Source organism: Corapipo altera, unplaced genomic scaffold (assembly GCF_003945725.1).
Source record: "Corapipo altera isolate COAL_440 unplaced genomic scaffold, ASM394572v1 2b, whole genome shotgun sequence".
In the NCBI taxonomy this organism is placed as follows: domain Eukaryota; kingdom Metazoa; phylum Chordata; class Aves; order Passeriformes; family Pipridae; genus Corapipo; species Corapipo altera.
In genome coordinates, this window is record NW_020884874.1 from 12,191,816 (window position 1) to 12,217,918 (window position 26,103).

Consider the following 26,103-nt stretch of genomic DNA (forward strand, 5'->3'; position numbering starts at 1 on the left):
TGTGATACCTAGAGCATCGGGTTTGAATCCTCTTCAGTTTGCTGATCCCTGTAGGTTTTCAATGGAAGAACGTCCGAGAGTGAATATCTGCCTAACAGCAATGTGCTCTTTATAGCGACCCTGAAGCTGCGGGGAAGCAGCGCACGTGTGGAGCGGAGCACGGCGGACGGATTCCTCCTGCACGTCAGGTACAGGCGGGCAAACACGCCCAGCCCGGAGCTGAACGCCAAGCAGCAAATGCTGGAATTTGCTGAGCAGAGAGCACCGCACCTTATGCCTCCCCTGATGATGAAGACGATCCAGGCCGGCTCCCCACGCCTTCACCGCCGCCTTTCGCCCGGCCCAGCGATGGCACCACTACCCGCCGCTCCGCCTCCCTCCCTCCCTTCGCTGCAGCCCAAAGGCATCCAGCGCCGAGCGCGAGCGCTAGGCATGCTAGGAAGGGAAGGCAGCGGGCGGGCAGGACGCAGGCGCGGGCGGGCGGGGAGCGGCTGCGGGTCGGGGTCGCTGCGGGGCCGGCGGCCCATGGCCGTGGGCGGCGGCGGGCGACGATGACGGACTACAGCGAGGAGCAGCGCAACGAGCTGGAGGCTCTGGAGTCCATCTACCCGGACTCGTTCACGGGTGAGCCGCGGCGGGGCCGCGCCGTGCCGGCGGGGCGGGCGGGAGGCCGCGCCGAGGCTGCCCCGGGGCTCCCGAGCCCCCCAGCCTGGGTGGCTTTTTCGGGCTTTTTGTTTGCTTTCCCTGGGGAGGAAAAGCAAAGCACTCGATGGCTCCCGTCGCCAGGTAGGTGCCGGTGCGGTGCGCGGCGCTGCCTCTGCCGCGTTTGGCGCCGTGGCACAGCTGCCCAGCGTGGGTACCCGCTCCTCCATCCCAGCCCGGGCCGTGGCAGGTGGAAGGATGTCCTTTGGAGAAACCTTTCAAAAGATGCGGCCCTAGATGGCAGTTGGGGAATTGGCTTGTGTGCCGACTGATTTTCCTTTTCGGTGATAGCTTGTCACGACCGTGTAGCACGGGGTGTTTTGGGGTACGTAAAGATGCTGTTTTCTCCGTAAATGTCCTCAGCCAGTACTTGCCTTATTCTGTTGCTGTCTTGTAGTGGAAAAAAGGAAAGCTTTAGTTCCTTGGTGGAGTATGTTGTATTACTGAAACTTTTGTAGGATGGATACGTTGGTTCATCAGTTTTCCAGGACTTCCAAGTTACCATCAAACAATTAAGAGTATCTACCATGTTAGCTATTCCAACATGGTTTATGTTGCTCAGTATCCAAAGAATTTTAACAGTGGAAAAAACAGGGCATTTTCAGTTCCCTTCCTGCACAGTATCTACTCTGCCCGAAGTCCCACAGTATCTTATTTGACAGCAACTTCATCACACAGATGTTTGTCCATTGCCTCAATCTGAAAATCTTTTTGGTTCTTCAGTTTTATGTTAAAGATTACTTAAAGATATGCAAATTGATCTCTGGTAGTTGGAGACGCTGAATTACTGATACAGAACTAATATTCTTTTGTAAAGCCTCTGCTCTGATGCTTACTCCACAGTTATTGTTCATTCATGTAATGCTTTTATGCCCAAGAGAAGAAGAGGAAATAAAGATAGTAGTAGTACATTAGCAATTGGGCAAAATTCACATAATACTTTGGAAGAATGTATACTAGTTTGGGCATAGGTTGTAACAGTGATACAGAGCAATCCTTATGTGTTTTCAGCCTGTGAAACACAGATCATAGCGCTTGCGTTCTGTGCATCTCCATAGGAGCCGCTTTTTGTCTGTCTTCTAGCTCCTAATTTACACATTCTAGTACATTACTGGGGTAGTACAGTCTTGAAGGAAAACCCTTCCTTTTTTTGTTTTAAGAAGTGTTTCTTACATTAAACTGTCCTAAATATAGGTGCAGACATACTGTAAAAATAGTCCAGGGTCAAGAGTGCACTGGGTGCTCATCACATATATCTGGCGCAGTAAAGCAAATTAGCTTTGGGAGCTTTCTGAACACATTCCAGGCACTAACTGATGGTAGGTAGATTTGTACTTTCTGGAAAAGTGAAACTGCCAGAAGAGAAAGTTTTCCAAAGGAGAAATTTCTTGATATTTTTGGTTTTTATATGCACTCATTCAAAGAGTACTCCAGGCATCACATCATATGGAAAGTAGCTGTTAATGGAAAAGTATTTATTAATAAGGTAAAAAGGCCCTTAACACTGCATCAAGAGCTTCTTTTCTTCATTAGTTCTTGACAAGTTTTAGTGATGTGAAGAAGTGGTTGTCTGATTTAAGGACTCTCTCACTGACTTTTTTTTTTCCTTTGAACAGTATTGTCGGAAAAGCCAACAACTTTCACGATCACTGTGACATCTGAAGCTGGAGAAAATGATGAAAGTAAGTTGATCGTGTCTTAAACATATATAGGAGGAATTTCTTTGTAGGCCTAACTCTATCACCAAAAACTATGTGTACCTCCATTTAAGTCCTCTTAAGGGCCTGATACAGCAAACACTCCTCAGCAAATGAAGTTCAGGGATTTTGGTGGTCCTTGTTTAGTTTACAGAAATGTGAATGCTAGGACTGCTTTCTGCTGAATTTCAAAGGCTTTGTAGCATATCTTCAAAAAGTATGAATTATCATCATCCTTGTAGCAGCTTACAGCCATGTGAGGGGATTTTTTTCCTAGCAACTTTATGTATCCCAGCCACAGGGGAGAGTTGAGTTTGTGGGCTCTGAATGTGCAGCCCTTAAGGAACAGTTCCAGAGCAGAGGGCTGTGGGTCCCAAGTCGCTGTGTATTTGTTGGGTGTCCACAATTGCATGGACATGATGTAAGCAAGCCTTGCTCCAAGCAGGTTTGGAAGCTGCTATTCTGGGTTACTGTAACAGAAGGAATAAACTGGTGCTGTCTTACTAAGTTTTAAAGGAGCAAGTCCTGCTTGGAGCAGGTGTCTGTGTTGGAGAGACTGCTGGGCTGCCGAGAACTGTGAGTCTGGAACTAAAGGAAAGCTTCTCCTTGGTGTTCTGGGAGAATGTGTAAAAGGACCATGATTTTCTTCTACTTGTTTCCATGCTATCCTGGCTCTGGGCAGCTTCAACTTGAATGTATTTTCCTTAGGTGGTTCTTTGCTTAATACCGCCTACTGGACATAGTGTTTTTGTCATAAGATTTATGGGGAATTTTGGAACCCAACATAGAGATTGATACTCCAACCAGGCACACAGAATTTAAAGTACTAATATGCTGAGATTCTCTTTAGCTCTATTGTTAGGACTCTTCACCATTTTCCAGCTTTAAGTAGAATATGAGGGAGAAGAGATTACTGCTCTGGTATCTGCCATACCACAGAAGGTTTTCCAGTCTTCCTAAAGACCTTTCAGACATGAATAGGTTATAATAGTTTGTGCAAGTGTAAACTTTTTCATAATCTTAATTTCTCAGAACTTGTGGTTTATGTTTAAATCTGTTCATATTATTTTAACATCTGTGTAAGAAGACTGTTTTTAAGGCAAGAATATTTTATATTTTATAATCTTTAGACTGTCGATACAATAAAAAAATATACAATAAATTTATATAGAGTTACCACCATAAGAATGTATGTTTTTTATCTTGTAGCTGTCCAAACAACCCTTAAATTTACCTATAGAGAAAAATACCCTGATGAAACTCCACTCTATGAAATTGTCTCGCAGGAGAATCTTGATGATAATGATGTCACAGACATTATAAAACTGCTAGAGCAGCAGGTAAGGAAAATGGAATATCTTGATACAGCTTGATATCACTTTGCAATTTAGCCAGAACTTCTCTCTCAAATCAGTTGTTTTCTGAGGTATGTGCTACTGACCTGAAACCTATTCCATACTATAGGGACTGACTGTGAGGTTTGAGTTTGGTAAATGACATTATTGAGGTAAGCTGTGGTAATGAGGTAAAATATAGGGCTAATTCAGTGTGTACGATAATGAAATGGAAGTACACTAGAGCCTCCCCTCATTTGCAGTTCTGTCTTAAGGTGAATTTGTTTAACTGTACATGTAGCATTTACGAAAATAAGCCATTTCGGTTTTATTTGGAAGTATTGAAAAATGCCACATTGATGCTTGATTCTTTTTAATAATGTAACTGTTTGGGTGGTGGGGGTGGATCTCTTCAACCTTTGGGATCAGTGAGACTGCATCATGAAGGAATGAGAAGGAAACCCTTCTTTGGTATCAGGAATTCCTGACAAGTCCTCCCTGCCCTAAAATTGCCATAATATGTTCAGTAGGCTTTCTTTCATTTCACTTTACTTCGTATGGCCTTCCATCAACTGATGTTTTTTGGTTTTCCTGGGAAACTGTCTCACTTCAAAGGAGCATGTAATAGGATTAAGGAATAAACCTACAGGAGAGGTTCTGAGTGACTCTTGTCTCTTATGATTTATAATACTCAAATTTTAGAGTTGTATTTCTACTACATATTTTATTTTGTTCATGAAAAAGCTTTCCACATATCTATAATGTGTTGACAACCTGAACAAAGGTGTTCAGCTTTGTGTTTTGCTGCACACCCATGTGGAGATTACTAACTGAATTAAATGGCCGATTGATTTGGATTTTACAGCAAGCTTTTGAGACTGGTGCAGAATGCATCAGCTGTGCTGTCTGCATTTGCACAGCATCCCGCTTTCTAAATGCACTTTTGCATTCATTTGCTGAAGGTTTGAGGTTCTTCTGTTTGAAGTTGCCTTCTTTGTGTTGTAGGCAGAAGAAAATTTAGGAATGGTAATGATCTTCACTCTAGTCTCAGCAGTACAGGAGAAATTAAATGAAATAGTGGATCAGATAAAAACACGAAGAGAAGAGGAGAAGAAACAGAAAGAAAGAGAAGCAGAAGAAGAAGAGAAAGTATGTAAAAAAATGTTTTCAATTAAAAAGACTCCCTACTTTCTTAGAATGTGTGGGTTTGAAGCAGGAGCAGTGTGGTAGCATTACTTCCTAAGGAAGGGGCAGGGATTTTTCCCAAATGAAGTCAAAGTTGCTGTAAACAGGTTTTTGCCTGAAGAAGCAGGAGGGGATGGGAAGCAAGAAAGGCTAGAATATGTCATGCTGCGCAGAGACTCTGTGGTTTGAGGAGGGCTCTCTTCCTTGGTAAACTGAGTGGATAGGATGGAAGCAGTGGGACCAGTCTTCAACACTGGTTTGTCCTCCTTGTACGTGTCCATTCAATCAACCACTGTGGAATTGTTTTTCCATTCATGGAATATACCATTATAAGTCCAACTAATGAGTCTTCACTTACTTCCTGAGAAATAGCTAGAGGGTGATGGGACTTGGAAGGTTTAGTATTTCTGAAAATGGTTGAGAAACAATGATCCTTTTTTTTTCTGTTTCAACAACATAAAAGAGTTAGTGTATTTTAATGGTAAATATTTAAGTGTAGATTGCACTTAAGGGTTGATAAGAAGTGCTACCTACTTATAGATAACTTGTATTAGTGATGCATTTTAAACTATTGCACTCTAGGGTCCAAAAGTAGTGTGCAGGATTTTTCCATGAGAGTTTCCACCTCAGTATAGTTCTCTGAAGGCAGAGTCTCATGACAGAAAAAAAGTGTGTTCTTTGTCTGTTCTCAGTTAGGATTAATTTCTCAGAATATTTGACAGTAAGCAATGCTTTTGGAATGTTGAAATTTAAATAAATAAGAGAATGCTCATCTTCACCTGAGCTTTGCGAGTTGTGTTTGCAGCCTTGTTTTCTGTTCTTTCAGCAACGTTTTCATGGCACTCCTGTTACCATTGAGAATTTCCTGAATTGGAAAGCCAAGTTTGATGCAGAACTCCTAGAAATAAAAAGGAAAAAGATGAAAGAAGAAGAACAAGCAGGCAAAAATAAATTAAGTGGTATGTTTTAATTCTGGTTGTGAAATTTCTGCAATGTTACCAGACTATAATGATAAGTCTAAAAGTAAGTTTTGCTATGAAAGATGATGGTAATAAATAAACTCTTAATGCAGTATCTGATTATTGCCCTCCATGTCACATGAAGTCTTTCTGAGTGCTGATTTTGAGCTAAGAGACAAGATTTCTGTTGAAATCATTAAGATTTCAAACTGTGTGTTTAAGCCAGTATACCACTTAGAGCTGCTGCTATCAGACAGAAATAGTTGGGGTTTGTTAAGCAACAGGACAAATCTACATCAACAGTTTATTGATTTGGCCTTTATCGCACTGGATTGTACAGTGACTTCAGATTATCTAAGCACATCTAGGAGTTTGGGATGCTGTTGCTGGACTGAAGGAACACAGTGGCTGCTGCATATGACAAACTTACAATGACTAGTGAGAATGGCTCTGATATTTTGTGGAAGAGCTTGTCCTAGCAGTGGTTTGGGGCTCTTTGTTTTGCAGATCGCGGTTCATTCAGTAGAAAGCAAACTGTATCCAGTGAGAAAAATGTGGAGGAAATTATTTTTCTTATGAGAACCTCTAGGCAAGAATTAGATCTTGGGCATCCTCCTCTACAGTCTGCATGGCTTAGCTTTGAACTGGTTCCCCTGTGATATTGGATCTGCTTTCTAACCCGATTACCTGAGAAAGCATGACCTATGTGATTGTGCTGTATCACTGTCCTGTTTTCTCCTCATTTCTGGAGGCTTTTGAAACTTTTGGCTAGTTTTGATGAAATTTGACAAAGATGGAAATGTTAATGGTAGTAAGTTTCATAAAAAGCTGTGCAGGGCAGGGGACACACTTGATTCCTCTCTGACAGGAATCTGCAAAGATGAGATAACAGAAATCAGGCTTCTAGTTTTTCTGTTCTTAAAAGTATTGTTAGTAAGTTTTTTGTTTTCCTCTATACAAATGTAGTTTATAAAAGCTCCCCTTTACAAAACCAAAACGAGGCTTATTCGTGGATGCCAGTAGTGTAACCCCAGTATTACCAACCAGTCTTGTTTGTAGAAGCTTGCATAAGCAATGCAAATGTACATGGAAGATGGGTGATTTACATGGAAAGAGTCCAGAGCTTTTCTTCCTGTTCTTCTCAATCAGAAAGGGAGGATTTGCTTTCCTTCACAGATGTGTGTTTGTGTTGGAGCTGGTGATTTGTGGGTAGAGGCAAGTGCCTTTTCAAGTGAGAGGATATATGGAAACAGATGGAGGAGTCAGTTTATTTCTTTTCCAGTTCCCACAGAGGATTTCTTGTGGAATGCAAGATGACGACTAAAGCAATAAGGACTGAACACAGGCTGTGGGGCAGTATGGTGTAAATTTTTCTGCCTCCCCCATTATTAAAGCCGTAATAACATTAAAGTGACTATAAGAAACACTGACCCATTTCACATGTAAGAGGAGGCAGTTTGTTGTCATGGATGAATCCTGGATGAATAGTCATAAAACCACAATGGGGAACTTAGAGAAACAAGCAGTTAAAAAAAAGTCTCCTAGAATTAGTTAATATGAAAAGACTGAAATACACGTGGTAACTATTGTTGCCTTAGGTTGTTTCAGAATTCTACTTGCTTATATATTATTTTTTATTTTATTTCTAGGTAAACAGCTGTTTGAAATGGATCACAACCTTGACACTTCTGACATCCAGTTCTTGGAGGATGGTAAATTTCTGTTTGTTTCCACAACTGAAAGACAATGGCTTAAAATAGGTCAAAATTCCTAAGCAAAATCTGTGTTATATTTCTGACTTAACGTCTTTCCTCAGTATCACTTTTACATTGGAAGAACTTTCTGAGAAGTACTGTTTTTCAAAGTGAACTGAAGTGATTTTAACTCTTTATAAAAACAAAGGAAATCTTTTCAGAATTATAAAGCATATTCATTTGCAGCTTTGAGCTTGAGTTGTTCTTATTTCCATTGCTTCTATTCAAATGATTGGATTGGAAGCAAAACAAACAAACAAAAAAAGGCAACCAAACCCTGCTTTTAGGTGGGTTTTTTTTTCTAATAGCCAGCCTTCTTACCCCTGATTTAAAGCACAGATCTTGAAGTTCTGTCTCCTCTCTGAACCTCAACACCAATAGTAAACATCTTACAGGTCAAAATAAATGCTGTTTGCCTCTGTGCAATCCAGTTCTTCATGGCTTCTGCATATTTACCTGTTATCTTGCCTAAAATATCAACCTAGTGCCAATTGAAAGTTTTGTAGGACTGTGCCAAAAAAATTTTAAACTTGGAAAATCTGTTGGAAGTAAAGCAAATAAATCTACTCCTAGTCACATACTTGTTTAACTTGCTGTACCACCTTTTAGTGTCCTAGTTTGAAATACATGATTTTTGAGTTAAGGCAATTCTTTCGTGTAGCCACATTGTCTACTGGTAAAACACAGTCAGAAAAGAATCAAGTATCTTCTCTGCAAGTAACAGTTAAACAAACTATTTATGAATGTCAGTGAGCATAAACTTGAAATGGCAGTAACGAGGGAGTTTAGTTTCTTTTAGAAGGAATAATTTAACCTTGTCTTCCTCCAAAATGCGTAAAATGAAGATGGTTTGTTGATGGCACATTTGGCTGCCTCAAGGGAGGAACAGACCTCTGGGCTCTGTGCCCAACTGATTTGCGGTTAATCCTGTTAACTTTTAATCCTGTTGCTATTGGTGATTAAAAACTCCCCGTTTTATTGCTGTTTGCGTTCTGTCGTAAAAGAGGTTACTAACTGTATTGTAACATTATAACAGTCTTTAATGCTAATTTTCAGAGCATAATGGCATTATCTTTAGATAGAAATGGTTATAAAGGCTCTTTCAAATCCAGTGAAATAATAGAAACTTTAGTGACCAGAAGATGTCACTGTTGGTGCATGCAAATAAAATAACAGCAGTCCTCAAGTTTTATCTGCAGATCAGCAGCACCTCTTTCAGAAGACAATGTGAAACTATGCAAAGCTTCATCTTGCTTGTCAAATTTAAATCTGAAGGCAAATATATGTATGTAGGCATATGGTGTGTAAGGAATATTTTATAAACCCAACGTGTTTATGTGATTATGATAGTTGTAACTATTCCAGCTGTGAGGTCCTGAGCTCCTACTCTGGCAGTCCTGGGGAGAAAGGATCTCTGCTTCTGGCAACTATAAATTTTAATTTCATTCTCCCAGTGAATTCTGAGGTCCTGTGTCACGTTTCTTTTGAATGCGTTTTGTTATGAGGGGAAAAATAGCAACACTTTAGCTGTAAAAAGATAAAATGTCGTGTTTACTTTTTGGTATCTATTTGATATATAAAAAGTAAGTTAGCAGCTACCTATGTTGAAAAATTAATATGAAAAAGTCTTGTGCATTTTGTTGTTCAGTTACTGTTTCCTAGTTGCATGAAAATAAATTATTTTTCTGTTCTTTACAGCTGGAAACAATGTGGAGGTTGATGAATCTTTATTTCAAGAGATGGATGATTTAGAGTTGGAGGATGAAGAGGATGACCCTGACTACAACCCTGTTAATTTAGATAGTGATTAGACTTATTTGAACTGATTCTGTCATCAGTATGGACATATATGAGGAAAGAGGAGCAGGCAGGAAAGCCACAGCATCTGTGGCTTTAGTAATGCGTATTAGTTTTCTTTTTTTTTTAATTTTTTTTCCAAAGAAAAAAACCAAAATATTTTAAATCCAGGGGAATGGTCTTCTGATGACTTTCACTATAAATAAATTTACTTTAATATTTCAAATGGAAAATTTGAGAAATATTGATCTGTCTGGAAACGCTTGTCTAGTTTCTGTTATTTTTTTTTCTTCCCACTTCTGTAATTGTCCTTTGAAGAGATGTGGCAACAAAGCAAGATGGAAAGATGTTACAGCAAGCACGAAACACACCTGCATCTAAAGGCTGAGCAGCTGTTCTGCTGTCTTCCACCTGGAATATACATGGGCAGCTTCAGTGAATAAAAGGGATCACATACTATGCAGTTATTTATTTTTTGGTTTTTTTCCCTCCTGTGAAGTTTTTTAATACTTCAGGTCAGTTCTGATGCTCCAACCTATCACCTGTAGGTAGACAGAACTAGTCACCTTTGTTGTACAGCCTTATTAAACTTTAATGGAAACCATTTCCATACAATTAGAGTAAATTTTTTTGCCATCATCGTGAATAATATTTTCAAAATGACTAGTTCAAGTCAGTAGGCAAAAAATCAGAACGTGATCAAGTCCTCTTAAAGTTTGGTTGATTTGTTCAGAGAGGGTTTGGTTTTTTTTTGAATGAGTGCATCAGTGAACTTCCATGAAAAGTGAAAACCCACCTTAGGAAAATTAGTTTGGTTTTAGCAACAGACTGTGTCAAAACAGTATCAGTGAGTGCAGATTACAGTACCAGGACTTATAGAGTGCTTTTAGGTTTGAATGTAATGGGTGTAGTTTTAGAAGCATCTTGTTGGCAGCCTCTGAAGGTTAGGACAGCACGCAGTAGAAGCTACACATCAACTTGGGGATGTTACCCATCCTGCAGAGTTGCTTCTGGAGCTAACAGGTGTTAGACTCCTCCCTTATCACCTCCAAAAAAACTCCAAGCACTGCAAGAACTGTGGTGTTTAAACATGGTGTGTTTGAAACTGCATTACTAGAAGGGTGATGGTATGGGTGAAGGTTTCAAAAGAGAGCTCTCCAAATAGAGATACAGGCATCTCAATGATTAAACGCTATGTGCTGAATTTTAAATACTGTTAGTAGACTGCCTTAACTGTGCCAGCTTCAGTCTTTGAAGAGGGTTGCACTGAAGTACCACATTGCTTAGAGGAATAATAAATGTATGAATTTTAATATTTGAAAATTCCATATTCAAAATGACAAATTTAGTTCCAGAAATAATTTAATGGAGTATAAGATTCTCTGCTCATATTGTTTGAGAATATCGGTTTAGGATGATCTCCTTTAACATGTTTCAGTAGAGGTTTTTTTGGTTTCTTTTTGTATTCAAGATGAATTTCTAGTAGATAGAAATAAATGTTCAAGTACCCTGTAAATACTTTTATAAATTAACCATGTGCCTTTGTTCCTAGTCTTCTCCTTGATCTTTTTAATTTTGGCGACTAAGAACTCTAGATAAGCATCTAGGTTTCAATGATAATGTTGTATGTTTCAAAGCAATAAGCAGGATCTCTGTTCCAGCAGAGTTACCAAATACATTAAAAATTGTGAGCTAATGTGATGTTAAATCTGGCTTTTCCAAAGATATGGTTGGATTGAAAACCTGATAGTTACTACATCCAGCTTCCTGTGTAATTGCTAGGATACTTTAAAATGCTCTTCAGTATTGAACCTAATTTACTTCTGGTATGTCTCGATTGAGCTGCATAAAAAACCTATTTAATTCCTAAGGCTGCTTTCCATTTTCAGCTCTGTATGTTTATAACTGGCATTTTTTTCATAAAAGGAGAAAATTAGTTCTCTTTAAATTTGGACCTAATCCAAGAATGCTGTAGTCTGTGCAAAATGTGGTAATCAGAAAATTTTCCAAGTGCGTCACTGAAAAGAATCATCTACATATGAAAGAAAGTTTCTCATTAATGATATTTGTAGATTAGTGAAATTTTCTAGTCTGTTTTCACACTAACATATTTATTGGTTTTCATGCAGAGGATGTAGAGCTTAAAAAAAAATTATAAAGAACAAAACATGAAAATATGTTTTCACTGTTGTATTTCAAAGCAGAGGAAATAATAAGGGTTGAAGTGACAAACAAATTGCGTAAAGTCTGTTCCTCCAGGTCTTTGGAACAAGTTTCAGTGACTCAATCTGAACTGCAGATTTGTTTAGCTTTGTTAGCAATTAACATCTGTGAAATAAAAGGGAATTTGACTGAGAGTAAGCTTGTCTATGTGTGTGTGTGTCTTAGTTTGCTGAAGTGGACTGAGATAAGGGTTTTTTGGCGGCAAAAGTTCAGGTGGGATATTTAAATTTGCTTACACACTTTGGATTAGATTGAAGTATTTTTACTAATAAAATCCCATTGATAAACTTTGACAGAATTACAGTAATTTAAAATCATGGCACTGTCAACCCTTCTTGTATCTTACTTTTAACTGCCCAATTCCAAAGCATACACTGTGATGCATGTAAGGGAGATAATATTGAGTTGCAACACTAAACTATGACCAGAGCTAATATAGTTGTGAAGATGCTGAATGTCTTGAATAGTTGGTCCCTGAGCTCTATTAAAATTCAGAGGATGGTACCTACCCCATCAAGATGCTGTAGGAGTACAATCTTGAGCTACAATATCTAGCTGCAAAGCCTAGGATTTTGCAACCAAATTATGGTTGCATTATTGGTATCTCTTTTTTTCTTTCTTTCCTTCCATCTGATTGAAAAGATCACTGATCCTCTTGTTGGAAGTTCTAAGTCAGAGATCAGGGGATGCAGTGGTTACCTAAGTCACATAAAGGTGTTTGGGGGTTTGGTATTTTTGGTTGGTTGGTTTTGGTTTTGTTTGTTTTATTCTGCTTTCTTGGTATTTTGTTGTTTTGTTTTGTGGGGTTTTTTGGAGGGCGTGGAGTGGGTTTGTTTGTAACTTATTTTCTTTGTATCAGGAATATAAAGTTCCAGGAGGAATTTCTTGTAGGCTAATTACATGAGGTCATCTTTGCTTAGTGGAAACAGTTACCTGTGCCTTGCATCAAGTAATTGTGTACAGGTAAAAGCAGGAAAAAAGTACCAGAAGGCTAAAATAGGTGGACTGAAAGTGAGAAGAAAAAGCTGATCCCTTGAGACTCATGAAAGAAGCGAACAAGCAATTTTGTGAACTGCGAGGTTATTTTACATTTCTAAACAATTCATGAAAAGGCCAAGGTTAGATGTTCTTTGTCAAATCAAAATGATTATTTGGAGTAGTTTGGGGATCTTTTTAAATAGAAGCTGCAACTTGCTGTGGCTGGTTGTTAGGGCATTGATTTATTAACAATCAAAAGAAGTTACTATAGCTTGAACATGTAGACATTGTAGCAGGAAGCAGGGATCAGGGTCCAAAACTTGTCTTCCCCACCAGGGAAGTACAGTTGGTGTCTGAAAAAAAAGTTGAAACAAAATGTTCCCTCCTCAGATCACGTCCTGTGCCCTTCTGGCTGAGGCTGTGCTTAAACGGATGGAAGGCTATTGGAGGGGGAAAAATGCTAGAGATGTATCAGAGACTTAACAGGTGCATATATGGGGAGAAGAGAAACTAGAGCTCTAGTTTGTGAGTGGTTTCAATGGATAGAGCTGAGGAATACTCAGGACTCCCCTTCGTAAGTAATGTGTAAGTCATTACTGTCTACAATGGTGAATATATCCTAGATCAAATGTATGTGATGAGTACTGCTGTTGAATTTGCAAATAGTTTTGAATTGTTGATAGGAAAAAATATTGAGATATGTCTACATATCTCCTCAGGGAAATCCACGGGCAAGCCACTCTCCGGAGCTGAGCCATGAACAGGTTAAATCATGGTAGTGAGCCAATTAATATATAAGGAAGGACATACTCATTGACAGCTGTTTACAAAAGTGTGCTATTCTTGGAAGAGAAAAGCAGGTCAAAGTCCTTCTGTCACTTTCTGCACAAAAGCATTTAACCAAACATTAGGATCTTGCAAATAGATCCAAACCGGATTTTGTTGTTTCTATGAGGCAACTATTTGCAAAGAAGATGAAAAGTTCAGATTCTGAAAACTCAGGGCAGTCTGACAATAAGAGCAGTTATTTTATTTAGCGTTGAGCCCAAGCAGATTCATTCTCTCTCTCAGGGCAAACTTTAGTAGTGATTCAGGTTAAGTTCTGTGTCTCAGTAGGGTTATTTTAATGTTTTGTTACCACACTGCTTTCTTTCCCATGATGTCATCACTGGTCTACTCTGGCCTCCAGTCGGGAGGTCTGGAGGCACACTATCTATATAACGCTGCTGCTTCCTTTGAGAACGCACGCAGGATCACTCCTGAGGAGAAAAGACAACGCAGAAAGAATCATGTCTTGCCGATACCACCTAAGGAGTCTTTCTGCTGTGCCTTTTGCAACCGGACCTGTCTATCTGCCATTGGCCTTTTTAGCCACTAGGGCGCTTGTAGCAAATGTGGGTAGAGCCCTTCCCAAATCTTAGTTCATGAAGCCCAGCCATGATGATACATGATACGCGGTTACCACACTGCTTTCTTTCCCATGATGTTCAGTTCATGTTTGAACCTTACCCCATTACCCTACTCCAGCTGCAATTCTCTGAAAAGGCTGTTGTTTGTTACACCATGATTGTCTTGGTTGGTCAGACCTTTACATGGCGTTCCTGGGGTCAAGCTGAAACGAGTAAGACACCAAGAACTTGAACTTAATAAATCTAATTAGCCTTGTGTTGCTCTGACACTCCCAGAGTGCTTGTTAAAAAGAAACCAAAAAAACAATCAAACAAAAAAACCCACAACAAAACAAAACAAAAACCAAACCCAAAATCTACTGAGATTTTGACATAAGGTCATATTTACAAAAGGAATCAAATATCTCAAATGGTTGGTTGGTGTCCAGGTGGTGCCAGGAATCATTGCTACAAGAGCCCTTACAGAGGTACCTTCGGCTCCATCAAGGCCCCTACTCTTCTGCTCACCTATCACCTGACTGCCCCATGGTGATAACGTAGGAATAAAATGGCACATACAAGGCAGAGCAAGGAAGTATTTTGAATTTGGCACATTACAGCTTTCCACTGAAACACCAGCTCAACTGCAGAAGCCAAGAGCTGGTACTACAATTCTTGCTTCTTCAGCTTACACATCTGGGCACAGTGTCGCACTGGTAAAGAGCAAGCTTGGGCTGGAATTAGCAGAGCCTGAGCGAGGAACAAACTCCGTCCCAGTTCCAGGCAGGTGCAGGAACAGTGCAGAAGAGATTGAAGCACATCTATGAGAGGTTAAATGATTGTGTGGCTGCAAAACTTCACGTGACATAAGGACACATGCCACATAGACCAGGGCTAATATGGGAGCTGATGTCCCTAGTGTCAGCCCCTGTCCTGTCCTAAGTATTTAAACCTTTTACAGCTTATAGGCCACTTTTACATACCTACTGAAATGAATGCATTTTCATGAATTTTTTTTACCTTCATGCATATTTCAGAAAAATCAGCGATTTATGGGTTGTAATATCTTTACATGCTCACGTTTCACTGCTTCCAAAAATTGCCAGAGTACATGAGAGCACATGAGAGAAACAGGTTAATGGAAAGGCTCTTACACCTCTAAAGGTTAACGCAGAAAAGAGTCTAAATGAAAGGGATGTATCTAAGGTCCAGTTCCAACAACTGGATGCTATAGCATGATTCAGTTGCTTAAGCAAAGACATACAGTGCTATCTGCAACACACTCAACCATCCCTCCCAGCCTCCAGCTGCCCTCTTGGAGAGGCTTGGCTCTTACTTTCAACCAGAGCAGCATGTCTTAGATACATTAAGGTGCCCCTAACACCCAAGATACTTGTTTCAGCAGATAGCTCCACAGTCTCTTTAACTGCACAGGGTTAACGGCATTAACCCTGTGCAGTTCATGTCCTTTTGAGATGCCTTTGAGATCTAGGGGATATACATTATAAAACATACACAAAAATAGAAAATAAAAAAAGGATGAAATTAAAGAAACACTTTTAAAAACATATTTAGTTTATTTATCCATGGTACAAAAAATATATTATCTTCCTGTACTCCAAAGATTGTCTTGTGTGGCATCTAAAGCACGAGCACTCTACTCTGGACAGCGCTTTCTTAGACCTCACAGCCAATGCCAACACTGATCCACCTCTGTGTTCATGTTTACAGGTGATACCTCTAGAGAAACCAGCTAACTGAAAAGAAGTTCAGTAGTAAACTAATCCCTGGTGTAACAGACTGTACTGTGGAGAAACAGGACTGGTCACAGAGGACACATAATTACATTTACAGACATAAACCATGACCAGGAACTCCAATAAACTAGTTCCATAGTATCTTTATCCACTGCTTTGACAGTGCATAGTTTGATACAAGACAGTAGGTGTTGCTCATTTAAGCAACTAATAAAATAACACATTTTCTAGTAAGACAAAGACTCTAATACTTCAGAGTTAGTTATATCAGGACGGCAGAGTTTTGACTGAACACCAAAACTACAGGTTTACTCCAGTGTTGTGCTTCTCCAGCGCCCCCAATCATTATAGAGACATAGTTTAGTCTAGAAATTGTCGAGTTAGGGTCACAGTCCACAAGTTTAATTATTTGCATCCAATAAATTCCATAAACAGGCAATAAAAGTAACCTTTAAGGAATCTTCTCTGATGTTAAGACCTGAGAAGCACGGCAGCGAGCCTAAAAATAGGTGAGGAGAGAGGGAAAGAGAATAATTTAATGAACAAAACCAGCACTTTAGACAGCTTTTTCCAAATTAGTAGTGTAGTAAGCTTAATGAGTATAAGGGGCTATATTTCATCTTAATTAAATGGGAGGTTTCAAGATAACATTTTAAACAACTGATATTTTTAAGTATAAATCAAATCTTTGAAAAGAAGAAAAAAAAAGTACCATACTAAAGACAACAAACCCACCCCTTCCCAATCCCAAATGACACTTCTTTTTCCTGTGTCTTGAATTTTAAAGCTTTTGTCAGTAGCAGGAGAGGACTGCCACATTTCACTAATATTTCTGACATGTTCAGGGCCAGAAAACTCTTAAGATAATACCTCATTTCAAGATACATATGTTAAATACAGTTGAGCAAGTAATTAAGTCATCAGTTATTTAACAGCTTAAATGAAATTCTGTCCTGAAGTTTGAATGTAAGGCACCACAGAATTGGAACAGGGGTCCTCAGAATCAATTTGTTAGAGTAGGGAAGAGAAAACTTAAGAAACAAAAACTACATCTGACAATCAGCTGAAAACTTCTAAGGTCTTAAAAAAGCTAAAATGCCCAAACCCAAACACATGGAAAGGGTTTATAAAAATTCTAACAACTCAAACTTTTAAGTTTCTCAGACCTGTGTTTTAAATATATGAAGTTCTAAACACTTGTAGAAAGCTGAATGCACTAGTTGTAGCGTCCAAGATGAGGAGACACTGGATGGTTAAGCCTCAGTCTCTGTGCACCTTGTTCTTCAACTATCAAAGGCTGATAGACACCACACAGCTTTACAAAATTGCAATAAAAACCTCTGAACATACTTTGCACTATGAATCTTTGTAAGTAACTTCCATGGTCACAATTAGTTATTTAGGAGAAAACATTATAAGAAAATGAAAAGTTAAAAAAGCACCTAATTTACATCCACAAACAGCTGCAAGCTTCATACAAGATTTAGAAGTTGTCACTTGCAGCAAGGTGGCATTCATATATATGCAAAACCTTTTTGGTTTTGATATCCTGGGATTATATAAGCAGAAAGTAGCAGAGAACAAGAACAAGGAAAGTGAAGAAATGAAAAAAATCCACCACAGAACCATATATGAATGTGCATTTGAGTGTTAAAGAAGAACTGCAGATTGTCTTAAATGTTCTTAGACTGAAACTATTTTCTGAAATACATACAGCTTTCTCTTCCAAAGACAGCACCCCATCTACAGCCACTATCTGGTACTGCTTTTCTTTCAGGCTACCCATAAATTTCCGAAGTAGTTTGACATTAGTTCCATCACTGTTCTGTTTCAGCAGTTTCTGCATTTCTTGGGAAGAACATCCTGGGTCAAACAGTAGCAAACATAAACTTTTGTTTTTCTTCTCTTCTATTCCAACAACAGTACGACTATGACCTAATATCAAAATAGAGTTTCAGTATTTTAAAAACATATAAATCCCATTTACTTCCTTGTAGCACACTACTGATTTTCAGATCAAGGAAGGCATTACTTTTTAATTAAATTTAATAATAGTTATAAGTAAAGAGTACATGTCAAAAAGTTGAGATCCCAATCACATTCAGTTCTTCCATTCAATAAAAATACAAACTTTAATGCTGCTCTTACTAAATACAAAATAAAGCCATGCCTTCAATTCAATGAGAAGGATTACAAAATGCTGCTCTGAATTACAGCAGATATCAAGAGAGATAGAGAATAGTAAGAAACCAGCATATAGTGATACTGACCTTGATGCTGCAAGTAGATGGGTGGTTTGGAAGTACACACCACCTTTGTGCCACCTCCATTATCTGTAGAATAGTAATGCAAAACCCACTCAAACAAACGAGGGTGTGTACCCATAGGACCAGTTGGTTTGTGAAAGTCAATGATTTGGCATCTACAAAACACAGAGAATGAAAACAACAATAAAATTTCAAGCAGGTTGTTCGTTAAAAAAAAAAAAAAAAAAATCACCTCTTCTCCCTTCCTCCAAGGGAGGGCACCAAGAATGTTTTATAAATACAGCAATTCAAGGCATCAAGTGGTCCTTACCACCTTTTTTTTTAATACAGGAGTAGGGGACACGTAATTACAAGGCATGCAATATATACTGTTCCAAACTGGAAAATTTACTACATAACAAAGAAATGTTCTACTCTGTTCTGTCCAACAAGAAGTTGTGAAGCTTGTAAAAATTAATGTTCGATTTTTTGTATGTGATACACATAGAGAATTCAATTAGAAGATATAGAAAACAGCTGAAATTCAGATTCTTCTTGAGAAGAGACTTTTAGAGAAATAAAGCTTTCAAACAGTGTTTGAATTTATGCATATGTGGCATAATTTTGCACCAAGTCTCAATGATCTAAGCAGTTAGTGGGTTTATGTACCTCCATAAGTAGTTATACAGTTTCATGCTGCACTAAATCAGATCTGTTTACAGACTGGCTAAAGTCACTAAGGTAGCTTTGCCATTACGCACACGAATTCTAACCTTTAAAGGTCTAGCACTTAAATCGGCACTTAAAAATAATAACAAAAAACAATATTTACTTCATCCTGAGACTGGTTAACAGTGAGTAAATTTCACATGCTCCTATCCATGCTCTGGAACCATGTAATCTGTTGTTGAAGTGAGATGCCCCATGAGGATCAAAACCTTCTCTCCAGGCATCTTCAATCATGGACTGAATCTTTGGTATACTAGGAATTAGTGTAGTATCTGGAACAGAAAAGCTTTTGAATTGTTGTTACGGTTATTGAAATAGTCTATTAATTAAAAATATTCAGCTTCTTTTATAAGAGGTAGCTGATGTTACAAAGATTCATTTACATTGCACGACTTGCTGTGTAAATTAAAAGGCAAAACATCAATCAGCAGGCTGTCATCCCAGGTATGTGAAACAAGCCACATTTTGTTTAATACCTGTCAAGCAGTCTCTATACAAACTGTTCTGCAACAGTGAGGAGAGGAGCATTTGGAAGTTCCTGTACCCACAACCCCAGCCTCTGTCGCCCAAGGATGAGTGGAAGTGATCTACTCCTGCTGAAAGCCATACATGCCTCACATCTTTGTTCTCATTCTGATAGTATTTGCACAATGCTTCAATGACTCCTAAAAGAAGAAAAAATATAAAGTTTACCTGTAAAATGAACTACGAAATTTGCCAGAAGATTCTTTGTCCAACTTGGAAAATACACATATTAATACAATTTATTTTAAAACTTCTAAATGACCCTATGTTACATTTGGAACCCAAATCACAAAACCAGTGGACATTGCACCTACTTAATTTCAATGGTCTTTATTCTGATGAATTTATGTACTATGAAGCTTTCAAAATGAAATCTATTTTTTCATTGTTGCTACACAATTTTAAATTAAACAACTTGGACTACATTATAAACTGTGATAGTCACAGGAACTATTACAGTGATATAGAAAAAGTATGTCACCAATAAAGTATTCCTATGCCCCTGCCACCCCCAGTACAACATCCTCCTAAAAACATGGTGACACTTTTTATTCCCCACAACTTATTTTTCCAGGAGAAACAAAGGAAAGACAACGGACCCTTTTAAAAAGGACACAGAAATCCACCTGCATTACATTTTTTTACCAACTACAAAACATCTAAAAGAGGATGTATCAAGTAGATGTCTATTCCTCCCAGTCCTCTCCTGGACTTTGTAATCAGATGTGTAATCAGGACACTGTGCTTACCTGCAACAAGCTTACATGATATTACAGTTAACTGAAACACAAGATAAAAAGCTACTGTAAATTTGAAATGCTACACTAGATTAGGAACCAATGAGTACTAAGTAGCAAACAAGCACACAGTCAAGGGCAACCAGTTTGTAATAAGACAGTCACATCTTTTGATACATACTGTATTTGTGGCCTTAACCAGACAACTTGGTCCCAAGGTTCCACGGGAAAAAAAAAAAGGAAAAAAAAGAGGCAAAAAAGCCTACAGTTCAGAATACAAATTAGAAATAAACTAAACTAATAAGGAAATTGAAACTTAATGTATTTATTTAGTCCTCACCAGGACTAAAATGGTATAGATTGATCTAGAAAATAAGAATTAGAACTAGGATGCAACCAATACTAAACAACCAATTGCATGTTTTGTTAAAGACCGCTTTGATCACTACAACCTAAGTCTAGAAAATAAAGTCTTAGTTGTATAATTTCAGTGGTTTTACCTGAGGTCTTTGTTTTCCCATCATCTATACCAAAAGCCAAACTTTCCATCATGTCAGCTTTTCTCTTGTGATATTCAAAGGGCTGCATCCTTCCTCTGTCAACTTCTCTTTCCATATTCTTTAGAAATTGCTGCTTGTAGCCACCAGAATTATCCAAGCCATACTGTCTCTGTTAGGGATGGAATGTGCATGACTGAAATCGCAATTTTAAAATTCACCTGTTGTGCACGCAGCTTTTCAAAATCACTGTCACTAACTTTGAAAAACAGACATAAAAACTTCAGAATTACAATTATTTTAGAGCTGAAGGTCAAGCTTCATTCCTGAATATGAGTGTGGGTCTACAAAAGCCACACCTGGAAGAGCATGCACATTCCTCTGCTCCCTCTTGGCAGAGCCGCTGGCACAGAGGCAGTCTGGCAAGGAAGCAGTGAGAGTGGGAAATGAGTTACCAGGGCTGTGAGGTGGGAGGCAGAGGGAAGCAGGACCTAGAGTAGGTGATGATATTCTGGAAGAGGACAGCCAGGATGCTCAGGGCCTTTGGTGCTCTGACAGGGAACATGCTCCATGCTGCACAGCAAGGCAGAGCACTAGAGCTGGGTGGAGCATAGGCAGCAGGTGCGCTGGTGAGAGTAGTGTGGCATGAACAGGGAGCACCCAGCCCCATCTTAAGCCAGCACCACTCAAAGCAGTAAAGCCAAATAGCTAAAGTCCAGCACCTGTGCCAGAATCAGGGTTTCCAAAAGCATGCATTTGCTTCCAACCCACTCCTGGACCATCACCTCAACACAGACTGGTGACTTGCACAGGTCTGACTTGGTTTGGCCATTTCAGGACATTACAATTCTGAGATACTCAGTTTCTAATGGTACAACTGTTGTTAAGTTTACCATTTAGAAACAACAGTGTACCTGCAGCTTTTTAAATTCTTCCCTCTCTCGCTTCTCTTCTTCTGATCTCTGCCATTTATCTTCTTCAGTCTGGAGCTGCTGAGCCAGTTCTAAATCTCTTATATGTCCACCTATCCCAGAATAACATTCCAAAGAGAGGTGACTTGATCAGAAGGTTAATAATGCTTTGATGGATCACTTATTTAAGTTTTAAAGATTCATTTCTAAGCAGACATATGTAAACACAACTAGGTATTAATTTCACGAAATGCATCCTAAATTATTTTGACCTACTATTAGCAACAAACACTGAACAGTAATGACTGCATTCAGTCTGCTAAGACCTTAGACTCTTGACTTGGACAGAGTTTATGTGGTTATTGGAGCAATTACTTGGCAAATAATGCATGTACCTCTACCACTAAGAAGACAGCTTTTGTTTATTATGTTTCACTTCATTGTTAGCAAGAAGTCCCAGTTTCTTGAATACCACACACTTACTTAGCTTCTAGAACCATTGCCAGCAGTCTTATAAGGAAGCGACAAAACCAAATTTAGGATCAGAGAACTGGACAGGGAATCTCTAGGATTTTGTCAGCCATGTTAATAAATAAAATTCATTTTGATTCCTTTACTTTAACAATATGACTAGTGAATCAGCACAAGCATTTACAGAAAAGAATTGAGGAAAAAAGTTTTCATAAGCTATAAATTTTCAGCAGAACGTACCACTGTAAATTTGATTTATAAAAACCTTCTACAGAGCTAGAAAAAGAAATACATAATACTGCTGTCTTTAAAATATTTTTTGCTTTAAGTTTTACTTTTGGCTAACATGCAGTTCATTTACTCAACAAACATGCATAGACAAAGATTTCTTTTAGCATGTGCAATTAAGTAGAGCACTTGGGCAAGTGATAGGACCTACTATTAACTATGTTAACTTCATAATATATGTGTCTCGTTCTCTTTTTAAATACAGAAATATTTATATTAAATTTTGCATGAGATTCTATTCTCCAACATGGAAATACTTGTAAATGCTTTCAAGTATTATCAAGCCTGTATCCTTTCAGGTACCTTCTGAAAAGCTGTGTTCCTCTAAGTGCAAATTCACATGTTCTTCAAGAATCTGAATGTCTGTACAGGTAAGACTGCACATAGGACATTCATATAGCTGTTCACCATTTCCAGTGTCTGAAAAAAAAATGCAGTTCCTTGATTAATGCAATTCCTGGGGTTTTTTGTAAGAATCACCCCCCTAACTGATATATAGTCTACGCATTACCATTGAAATTCTCCAGTGAAAGGCAGCAAATTCTAAACAGCTGTTACTCTCTTAACCACTTAAGAATTTGTATCTAAGTACACAACAATTTTAAGCCATTTTTTCCTTCTTTCCATTACATTTTGCCCCTTTTAACTTACAGATCATAAATTGCTACAATATTTGTATTAAAAAATGCTTAGTCTTAAATATCAAACCACTAATAAAAAGATCTGTTCTGCTAACAGAACACTTGCTTACAAAAACTTAATATTCATGTGATAACATTTGATGGGCTGAAAGAATAAAATAAAATGTGCTGTCATTCTTACTTTGTTGGTCTTCCCGCATCTCCTTAAATAAATATCCTTTCTGCAGTGTTAGTAGTATTACTGAAAGTACCAATAGGATAAGTAAAGTTCAAATGGATTTCTGGAGATCATCTAGTCCCTCACGGTAGGGTCAAATTTAAACAGGTTTAGTTACATGGGGTCTTTTCCAGTCAGTTTTTAAATTTCAAGGATGGATACTCCACACGTTCCCCAGGCAACATATTCCAGTGTTTGACCACTCTCACAGTAAAAAAATAAGTCTTCTTGCATGGCATTCTTTTGATTTTTTGATTTGTGGCCACTGCCTGTTGTCTTATTACCAAGATCCACATTCGAATGCCAGACTCCATCTTTACTGCTCTCCTTTTGAGTCCCTAGATTTTACTTGCACCTTCCTAGGCTCACAAAACACAAGAATTAATATTCTATGGTAGCTGTTTCTGGAAAGCATTTGTCCAGGCTAAATATTCATGATGGGCTGGAAGGAATCTTGGTGGTATAACAACCTAAATTCGCCAGGAGCATTTTACATAAACCTCCAAACACAGAGTTTTCTTAAACATACTATGTACATAAAAAACCAAAATACCCATAATAAAACCATTTTAAAGCAGAAATTGCCACGCGGGCAACTTAGTTATTTATTTAAGTTTCACATTATTTGCACCCATAGAAGAAAGGTGTTCTTAAATGCTAAGACCTGGGGGGTTTTTTGGTTAAAAATAACATTTTAATCACAGATCGTGCAGTGAGGTTGATTATACTGCCACATTCTGCATCCTAATCATCTGTAATAGGTTTCTGTGGCTGGGTTTTGCTAGTGGGGGGAGCTACAGGGGTGGCTTCTGTTAAAAGTTGCTAGAAGCTTCCCCCGTCTTATTGAGCCAAAGCCAGCCAGCTCCAGAACAGGCTTCCTCCTGCTGGCCAAGGCCAAGCCAACTAAGAGTGATAGTAACGCCTCTGTTATAACATATTTAAGAACAGAAAGGTATTGCACAGCAAAAATTCCAGGCAGGGAAGAGCAGAGTGAGAACATGGGAACAACAATGCAGACACCAAGGTCAATGCAGAAGGAGGGGGAGGAGAGTTCCAGATGCTGGAGCTGAGGCCCCTGCAGCCCATGGAGGACCATCAGGGTGCAGAGACCCACCTGCAGCCCATGGAGAAGCCCATGCTGGAGCGGGTGGATATCCAAAGGAGGCTGTGACCCTGTGGGAGGCCCAAGATGGAGCAGGGTCCACCAGGAGCCTGAGAGGAGATGGAAGCCCACACTGGAGTAGGTTTTCCCGGGTAGGACTTGTGGCCTCTGTGGGGGACCCACACCAGTACAGCTCATTCTTGAAGGACTGCACCCTATGGAGAAGTGACCCACAGGACAGCAGTTTGGGAAGAACTCTTGCCTGTGGGATGAACTCATGCTGGAGAGGTCCATCAAGGACTATCTCCTATGGGAGGGACCCTACAGGAGCAGGGGAAGGACTCCTCTGAGCAGCAGTAGGCACAACAACTGACCATAACCCCCATTCTCCATCCCCCTGCACTGCTGTGGAGAAGGAAGAGAACATGGAAAGAAGGAGGGGTGTGGGGAAGGTATTTTTAAGATTATTTTACTTCTCATTCTTTTGCTCTGACAGTGTTAGCAATAAATTCAATTAATATCCCCACTTTGAGTCTGTTTTGCCCATGACAGTGATCAGTAAGTGACCTCTCCCAGCTCTTATCTCGAATCATGAATCCTTTGTGGTTTTTTTCCTCTCCTCTGTCCAGTTGCAGAGGGGAGTGAGAGAGCAGCTGTAGTGAGTACCTGGCATCCAGCCAGGGTCAAGCTCCTACATCATCATTTTTTAATCTTTTCAGTATATACAGTTCGTTTCACCATGAATATTAGTCTTCTAAGGGAATTACCCACTAGCAAAGATGCCATCGGTAAATTTCTGAAATAGCTACCAGCAACTTGGACAGTTAGTCAAAATAAAATTCTGATCATGACTAAAATAAAATAACAGTATTTAAATATGCAACTATTTCCCTTAATCCAACTTTATCCTCGAGAATATCTCTGTCCAAACCAATATTTAGCACTTCAGAATACTTCAGTGCTGGATCTTTACCAAGCCTCTACTTCAAAGTCAAAAACTTCCTTTCCCTAACACCTAATGCAACCAACCACTTTATGGGATCCCGTCAAAGACGACTCTTAAAGAGGCAAAGCCAAACCTTTGCAACCAAATATATGCCAAATAGATAAAAAAAAACCCTCCCCACCACACAAAAGGTTTACGATTTCCTTTCACTGACACGGCGTAGTGGGATCATACAACACCCTCCGGGCTCCCCTGCACTGGCGTTTGTAGTTCAGCTCCGGAGCAGATCCTTCAAGTGACGCCCCTCCCGCCTTCAGGCACTCACTTCCCCTTTCCAAGGGACTTTTCTCCACCGCCCTCAGTCGCTGCCCCGTGTTTGCACCCAGAGGCGGCCTCGGAGCTCTCTGGGATGGGAGCACAGCGGAGGAGGCACTCCGGGAGCATCCTAGCGCGATGCGCTCATCCCGGGCCGGTTCTCCGCTCCCCGACCCCCACGGGGAGAACGCCCCTCCATCACTGCCGCTCACCCGTGCCTGGGGCGCCCAGCAGGTGCCCGTGCCGGTCCTGGACGTGCTCCTCTAGTTCCTGCCCCGCCGCCTCCCCGCAGAACGGACACTCGAGCGGTGCCCCAGGGCGGGAGGAGCCCGGAGGCCCCGACTCCGGGTGGGCCTTCTCCAAATGCCGGCGGAGCTCGTCGCAGCCCGGGGCGGCGGCGGCACGGCAGAGCGGGCAGCGGGGCTGGCGGCGGCATAAGGGTAGGCGCCGCCGCGCCGCCGCCTCCGCGGGCAGCGCCTGCCCGCACACGTCGCACAGCACCATCGCGCCCGCACAGACACCGCGAACACCGTGCGCCGGCTGCCTCCCAGTGTGTCCAGTCCAGTCCAGTCCAGCTCCGCCCCTCCTCGCCTTGCCCTGCCCTGCCCTGTCCTGCCCGCGCGCGCTCTTCCCGCTAGGAAGTGCCGTTTCCCGAGCCGGGGCGGGCGCGCGCCGCGCAGAGCCTGCCGGGAGCCGCGGGCCCG

The 26,103-nt window shown here is 40.0% G+C and overlaps 2 protein-coding genes across 2 annotated transcripts; one reads left to right on the plus strand and one right to left on the minus strand.

Moving 5' to 3' along the window:
* The first annotated feature begins 461 nt into the window (after nucleotides 1-461).
* RWDD1 (RWD domain containing 1) lies at nucleotides 462-11,785 on the plus strand. The gene is made up of 7 exons (XM_027633983.1): nucleotides 462-624; nucleotides 2,319-2,384; nucleotides 3,609-3,739; nucleotides 4,739-4,882; nucleotides 5,745-5,877; nucleotides 7,527-7,589; nucleotides 9,330-11,785. The coding sequence occupies exons 1-7, from the start codon at nucleotides 552-554 to the stop codon at nucleotides 9,440-9,442; spliced, it is 723 nt and encodes a 240-aa protein (XP_027489784.1). The 5' UTR covers nucleotides 462-551; the 3' UTR covers nucleotides 9,443-11,785.
* A 3,786-nt stretch (nucleotides 11,786-15,571) lies between these two features.
* Nucleotides 15,572-26,054, minus strand: ZUP1 (zinc finger containing ubiquitin peptidase 1). Its single transcript, XM_027632032.1, has 9 exons — nucleotides 25,612-26,054; nucleotides 22,482-22,598; nucleotides 21,423-21,532; nucleotides 20,512-20,680; nucleotides 19,226-19,414; nucleotides 18,853-19,021; nucleotides 18,045-18,196; nucleotides 17,489-17,709; nucleotides 15,572-16,273 (listed from the first exon to the last, which is right to left on the minus strand). Exons 1-9 carry the CDS (start codon nucleotides 25,901-25,903, stop codon nucleotides 16,226-16,228), a joined length of 1,467 nt encoding a protein of 488 aa, XP_027487833.1. The 5' UTR covers nucleotides 25,904-26,054; the 3' UTR covers nucleotides 15,572-16,225.
* Between the last annotated feature and the right edge of the window lie 49 nt (nucleotides 26,055-26,103).

Excerpts from the sequence above, each read along its gene's own strand:
- RWDD1 (XM_027633983.1), top strand. The coding sequence starts at position 552 with ATGACGGACTACAGCGAGGAGCAGCGCAACGAGCTGGAGGCTCTGGAG. Across the intron at positions 3,740-4,738 it reads TAAAACTGCTAGAGCAGCAG|GCAGAAGAAAATTTAGGAAT; the intron begins GTAAGGAAAATG and ends TTTGTGTTGTAG. Across the intron at positions 4,883-5,744 it reads AAGCAGAAGAAGAAGAGAAA|CAACGTTTTCATGGCACTCC; the intron begins GTATGTAAAAAA and ends CTGTTCTTTCAG.
- ZUP1 (XM_027632032.1), bottom strand. The coding sequence starts at position 25,903 with ATGGTGCTGTGCGACGTGTGCGGGCAGGCGCTGCCCGCGGAGGCGGCG. Across the intron at positions 22,599-25,611 it reads GCTGGGCGCCCCAGGCACGG|ACACTGGAAATGGTGAACAG; the intron begins GTGAGCGGCAGT and ends TTTTTTTTTCAG. Across the intron at positions 21,533-22,481 it reads GGAACACAGCTTTTCAGAAG|GTGGACATATAAGAGATTTA; the intron begins GTACCTGAAAGG and ends ATTCTGGGATAG.